This window comes from Aricia agestis, chromosome 8, assembly GCF_905147365.1.
Source record: "Aricia agestis chromosome 8, ilAriAges1.1, whole genome shotgun sequence".
NCBI classification, from domain to species: Eukaryota; Metazoa; Arthropoda; class Insecta; order Lepidoptera; family Lycaenidae; genus Aricia; species Aricia agestis.
Window position 1 is genome coordinate 17,361,921 of NC_056413.1, and position 7,068 is coordinate 17,368,988.

Genomic DNA, 7,068 nt, shown 5'->3' on the forward strand with positions numbered 1-7,068 from the left:
CAGAAGGTAAGGTATATTATGTTATATTCAACCCTACCAAAAAAAATCGAAACCAGCATGTTTAGCATGGCCATTACAGAAAGCTTTTCTTCTTAGTAAGAAATAGTAGAATAGACAAAAATTACAGATAGACGTTAGACAGAAAATCTGTCTAACGTCTATCTGTAACCAAAAAGATTTTAGGGACAAAACCCTAAAATCTTTTTGGTGTTTCTATTCCTCTTATTGCTGCTGTTGCTATGCTAAATGTTGTGCTGATAAGCTTAAATGTTTTGTTGTCAAAAACCTCAGCCATTTTTGATTTTTGGGCTGTTCGACATACACAACCAGCAAATCCACTTTATTCTGTTAACATACCTGCAGCGTCTGCACGGTAGCGAGATCGCGGCCGTAGTCGTCGGAGCCGAGCACGACGTCCTTCTCGGAGATCCAGGCGATGGTCTCGTCAGCGTCGCGGTTGAAGCGCTGTATCTCGTGCGCGCCGAACAAACGCTCCTGACGCATCAGCGCCATCTGCCGGAGACGCTGCCACGCCTCGTTCAGCTCCTGGGTTTTAATTTTGGGTAATAAATCATTCGTTTTTTGGTTTCTTCATTTAATTGTTATACCTAAACTAAGCACTATTTATCGTAAAAAAGTAACAATTAAATTGTCTTGTTTTAATTTCCAATGCACTGATACTGCGTTTGATAAAGCGCATAATACGAAGTAATACAAGACGTGATATATTAATCTTGTGTGCTGCCTTTGCTGCGACATATTTATCATCCTATCCATTTCAAGTTTAAAAAAAAATAAGGAACCCATTTCTCATAATGATTGTTTGCTTCTGCTATCATAAGATATTGAGCGGGCGGGGTAAGAACTTAATTTTTAAAATCGAGCTTTAGAATCGATGCGAAATTCTTAATACGACAATTTCACTCTAATTCAAAGAGACTAAACTTGATGACCACTACTCACATCCTTCCGCTTAACAATGGTCTCCCGCTCGGGGTGTCCCTCGAGCACAAGCCGCTCGGCGAGCTGGTTGACCTCGGTGACGCGGTACTCCTGCGCCGCCATGTCCTTCTGGAACTCGTCGAACTTGCGCTGCAGAACCTCCACGTGCTCCAGGTCAGAGCCGAACTCCTCGGCGCATACGAACGTCTCCTGTATTTTTGAGAGATTAGTAATTTAAATATTGTTTATTGTCAGATAAATTTGAAACAAACGGTGTTGTGGGTCAGGAACTAACTTGTCCTTACTAAGCTTAAGCCTTTTACTATTAATGAGATTCCTATTTATGGAGACATTTTATACTTCTACAGTGTTTTTTCCATATTGTGTTATAAAGGTGGCTTTACAACGAAAACAAAACATTGTATAACAATAGCTTCTGTATACAAGTGGATCTTTTTACTAGTAGAGGGCGAAATAACTTAAAACACTGTAAAACTAAAATCATATTTTCAGTCAAAATAAATAAAATCGAAGTTTTAAAAGTTAAAAATTACATTAGATTTTTTCTATTACTAAAATGTTTAAACTGACCTTATCATGAATCCAGAACATGACTTCGTCGCAGTGCCTCAGGAACTGGACGAGCACCAGCGCCTGCTGCAGCTTCATGCCCTTCTCGGCCAGCCGGGACAGCAGCAGTTCCCACAGACGGTGGAGCTCGTCCAGACGTCTGCGGATAGTCTCAGACGCGAAGTGTCCAGCCGAGATCATCTCGCTGCCGGTGTTGTCCAGAACGACGATCGCGTTGGAGTGAGCAGCAACCTCGGCCTCAAAGGCTTGGTGCTTTTGGATCTTAGCCTAAAAAAATAAAAATATTTTGAAAATGTAACAACATTTTTTGGCTACTTGTAAAATGTTTTATGTTTGTCTCACAATCACAGCAAGTATTTATTCAACTTGTGTTGTGTGCACAAACACAAATAATAATATTAATGAATAAAGACATTGAATGTATTATTTAAATTATTGTGTTTGTCCTAACCTGAAGGTTAGTTGGATCTTTGTAGCTCTCGTCGGACGCGGCCTGCAGCTTCTCTTGGATCCATGACTCCAGTTCGTCAGCGTCGCGTTTGAAGTACTGGAAGCGTCTTGAATCTTCCAGTTTCTCACGCTTAGCGCGAGCTTCCTGCTTGAAGTCTTCATACCGGTTCAAGACCTAAATAACAAGCACAGTGATACGAATTCGTCAGCACCCACTTTTAAACCAGCTTAAGCTAAATCTTACGTTAAATATATAGCTGAATGACTGAAGTTACTAAACAAAACTGAGTGTGGCTAATGGGCGATGGTAATCGACTGGAAATTGGCCTGCGCACCAAGTGCGCTTAGATCTACATCAGGCGATCTCTAATGGGCGGCGGTAATCGATCTCCATCAAGCGATCTGCCAGGTCCAAACAGAAATATTTGACATACCTGTTCTCTCCTCTCTTGAATGTCCTCGGCAGTCTCGAGGATTTTCACCTCCTTCGGCGGAGGAATCTGCTCCATGACGGATGCGTCTGTTCACCTGCAACAAACAATACTCTATAACTCACGATAATGGGAAACGAAAACGTCACGTAAGGAGAACACGAGATAAACATTCATATTCAAATTATTCTGTTTCAAGACCTTGAGAGCAAAATGTTGAAGTTTCGAAATCGACATTTAATATGCTATATTAAATTACTTCCTAATCAATGTGTAACCGAATTGCATTCATTACGTAATCATATTATATTTTAAATATAATTAAACTAAATAAGACTTGGGAATTCTAAGAACGGCGAATTTCGTATGAATAAACTTTGAACTTAGATTATAAAATTATGCTATGAATGAGCTATTTTTAAAAGGGTAGTACTTAATCGAGTGACTGTAAATTACAGTTTTAAGTATCAAAATTACTAAATTTGGGTTACAGTATTACTATATGAGCGACTGAGAGTGAGTGACGAGAAATTAACAAAACAGCAACTTAGAAATTATTTATTTGAGTTAAGTACTTAAAATACAAAATGAGCAGCTTCATAATTTTTGGGCGACCTAATATCTGTTTAAGTGTCAACGTTACGTCCTGCATTTTTTGTGGCGGCCACGCATATTTCCACATTGGTGACCCTCGACAGAACACGCCTCCTTCATCATCATCACTCCCCCACCCCTCCGCACCCCAATGTGGGATATGCGTGGTGGCCACAAAGGAAGATCTTCCGACCGAGCGAGGTGGTGTGCCCGGTCAGGCCGAAGCCCCACGTGATACATTTCAGCTGTCGTATATATACCGACGCGCTCAGAAAAATTCGATAGCGCGATGCAGGAATGTTAGGCGAATAGTGGGTACCGCCACATCACTCCCCTCCGAAGACCGGAGGTCGAATCTTGAAGTCTTGTCGCTTGAGTGCCAGTGCCAGTGAGTTGCAGTGAGTCCCAGTGAGTCGGAACTGTAAGCTGCTGCACGGGATCCAGTGAGTCGGATAGCTGCCGTGCGGGGTCGATGCTACGTGCTGACCAGGAGAGATGTGCTCTGCTTGCTGACCGGTCCGGTGTAGTGAGAAAGCCCGATGATGCCGATGCGGAGTCGCCCAGGCCGCGGTACATTGCGGCTAGTGGACGATGTACCCGATGAGGCGATGCTAGCTGGCGCGGTGCGGAGGGGCAGGGAGTGATGATGATGAAGGAGGCGTGTTCTGTCGAGGGTCACCAATGTGGAAATATGCGTGGCCGCCACAAAGGAAGATCTTCGGACTGAGCGGGGTGTTATGCTCGGTCAGGCCGAAGCCCACGTGATACATCTCAGCTGTCGTATATATACTGACGCGCTCAGAAAACTTCGATAGCGCGATGCAGAAATGTTAGGCGAATGGTGGGTACCGCCACACCCGCTTTGTATTTCCAGTCGCTCACTTAGTAATACAGTCGCTCGGATAGAATTTTAATATCTTAAATAAATTAATCGCAATCCACATTTTGTAAGCTCGTTCTGGATTTTATTATAAATCAATATTAGTCGTTAGTTTAGTTTATTTTTTGCTTAGTCAAATTAATACCGCTCATGTTATTAAAACAGTATGTTCATCATCAGTTGCAAAGTAATTTTTTATTCGCTCGTTTTATTATTTCCCTTTTTAAAACAATCGTAATATCGTACTCGGGCCGGGCGATGATTGCGGAAGGTGTAACAGACAACATTCATACACTGAATTGGAAAATTGCTCTCATTTGGGCAATACAGGAGGCCTCCATCATGTTAATATCATCATCATCATCATTAAACATCTCTACTATATACACCTTTTGTAGGATTATGTATAAATGAATATGTGAATATGAATAAGAATAACTAGATACATCTTAGCCCATATGAAAAAATATTTCTGGCATACAAACTTTGATTCTCCATTTAACCCCTTTGAGGCCGAAAATTTAAAAAAATGTTTTGATAGTGGATGCCTACAATATAAGAGCAACATTAAACATTCAATTTGCTAGTCTTTTAAATTATATGTATATAGAAAAAAAACTAAATGATATAATATGTAATATTATGATGCTAAATTTAAGCTTCTAATAAATAATACTTATAATGGTGAATTGGAAATAGCATTATGTAAAACCGTGTGACCTAAATATCCTAGTCTGTCTTATACTTACATAACTTAAGTAGATCAAGAGACAATGTGTGTCTTTGTCTCTTGTTCTAGATTCTAAATTGGATAATATCAATAAAGTTGTATTTCTCTTAATTATGTTATATTGTTTGTTAATGATAAATCAAGACAGGTGTTGTTGAGTAACAAAAAGTGTTTTAAATGAGAAAAATTAAGAGAAAAAAAACATCTCTTGAAATAACCTTCATCAAAAACTATACAGAAAAGTTAATGTTTTCCACTAAACATTATTGAATGATTATACCTAAAATATTACTATTGGAATAGTTTAGTGATCAATTCATTCAAAAACTAGCCAAGTACCGCTAGTTTTTTGATAATTTTTGTATGGCCGTTTATAACGTGTTTTAGACTACTAACAACATCATCTCAGTTCTGTTCAAAGGAATTTTAACGAAATATTTCCTTTATACTTCGCCGAATACATTTTTTTTAGTTAATCGACTATTACTCAATAACATTTAAAGTCTTCTTAGCCGTGATAATTTTCCTTTAAATAATAATAATAATATCTATGGACGCTTCACACCACGTCAGTCTGGCCCCGTGGTAAGTACCTGAAGGACTTGTGTTACAGGTACCAGACAGCGGAAATATATTTAATACCATTATACTATACATATATTTAAGATTTTTATTATATGATACACATATTTAATACACATCCATATGGCCCAGGAACTTTTTTGAAAACTTTTTGTTTCGTCGGCGGGATTCGAACCCGCGACTCCCGGCTTGAGCTGCCAACACGCTCACCACTGAGCCACCGAGGTCGTCAAAAACTTAACATTCTTCAACATATTGAGTGAGTGAGTTTACCAGAGGCCCAATCCCCTACCCTTTTCCCTTCCCTACCCACTCCTATTACTTCCCTAGCCTCCCCTACCCTCCCCTATTAATCTATTCCCTCTTAAAAAGCTGGCAACGCACCTGCAGCTCGTCTGATGCTGCGAGTGTCCATGGGCGACGGAAGTTGCTTTCCATCAGGTGACCAGTTTGCTTGTTTGTCCCCTTATTTCATAAAAAAAAAAATAGTCTCTGAGCAAAACCACGGACAGATAGACAGAAAGATGGACGCACAGACCATATCTATAAGGGGTTCCTTGTTGACTATGGAACCCTAAAAATGCAGATAAACCCATAACCTATGTTTACCTAGCTAGATAAAAGCAAATAGACTAGACACCAAGTAGCAGTACATTTATTACTGGAAAATTCTGCAAAAGTACAAAATACTTTTAGGGTATGACAATTAATTGCCTTGAAAATGAATGTAAAGGTCAAACGTTTGATGTCATCTCGTTACCTCACAGGGAGTGACTCATACAACTACATGAGATAATATGATAATACACTCAGCTGTCTGTGTGATCTTCTTTAAAAAATATATACTTATTGTTTTATTTAATTCTTTTAAATAAATTTGATTTCAAATATTTTCTTAATTTGAATTTAATAAGTATTTACTTTGACCTACATACAAAAAATTAAAATATTTCAACCATAAAATGCTTTCCTTCTCCAATTTGCTATTTCTGTGGCTGTGCTTGTGCCGAATATTAATTTTACACAATATATTTTATCAATAGGCAAAAAGTTGTTAGTTATGCAAAGTTTTTGATACAATGTTTTAAAGTTAATTTGACACAACAGTATAGAAAATGAATTTAACAATCTTATCAACAATTATCATTTGTTCAATTATTTGTACCTTATCAGCTAGAATAGCTTTGATAAACCATCAAACTTATAGGCTATACAAATACAAAATCCGCACAATACCTTTTTCAATCAATAGATACCAGCAATGCAGTAAAAGAACGCCAATAATTGTACTCAATACTTGTGGGAATAATGAATAGTTGTGGGTGTGAAAGTTAAGGGCGGAGTGCCGGCCGAGCTGGCGGTGCTCTAGATTCCAGACGCCACGCACCGACGACCTCGGCTAGATAGGTCTTCCGATGCACAAACGACCGACCCATTCAATGACGTAATACTCCAAAATAAACCATTTAAGGATAATGACACATTCCATAACGATAAACTTACGTTTAGTACACAAATATTTATAGTAACGAGATTATGATTATTATCTAATTTACAGAAATCATATAGAATAGCAATTAAATAAATTTTAGAACCAGTGATCAGAAATTGTCTCCGATAAAAAGATAGTAATGGGTGTGTCGGAAAATGGTTTCCATGATTTGGAAACATAAATATAACCATTTATATCACTGCAAGTGTATTGGAAAGTAATACCTTTCGACTTACCTACTAATACAAAACGCCCACAGTAGTTATTTTTGTAGAAAACAGCGTATTTTTTCAGAATTTCTAAATAAATCGTTCGTTCGACATGCAAATCGCTTCACTCCACCTCGATGGTGTTGCTATTTAAAAAAATTAAACGA

At 38.4% G+C, this 7,068-nt stretch overlaps 1 protein-coding gene across 5 annotated transcripts in view; it reads right to left on the bottom strand.

Annotated features, from left to right (window-relative positions):
• Positions 1-7,051, bottom strand: part of LOC121729400 (spectrin alpha chain) — a 37,474-nt gene extending 30,423 nt beyond the window's left edge. For 4 of the 5 annotated variants that reach the window (XM_042117906.1, XM_042117905.1, XM_042117903.1 and 1 more), the window contains exons 1-6: positions 6,929-7,051; positions 2,418-2,511; positions 1,985-2,158; positions 1,534-1,800; positions 964-1,152; positions 358-546 (exon numbers count right to left, since the gene is read on the bottom strand). In XM_042117906.1, the coding sequence (XP_041973840.1) occupies positions 358-546; positions 964-1,152; positions 1,534-1,800; positions 1,985-2,158; positions 2,418-2,492 (894 nt within the window). In that variant the 5' untranslated portion in view covers positions 2,493-2,511; positions 6,929-7,051. Of the gene's footprint in view, positions 1-357; positions 547-963; positions 1,153-1,533; positions 1,801-1,984; positions 2,159-2,417; positions 2,512-6,436; positions 6,613-6,928 lie in introns of those variants that run through there. The other variant, XM_042117902.1, reaches the window with a different exon arrangement.
• Positions 7,052-7,068: the final 17 nt, after the last annotated feature.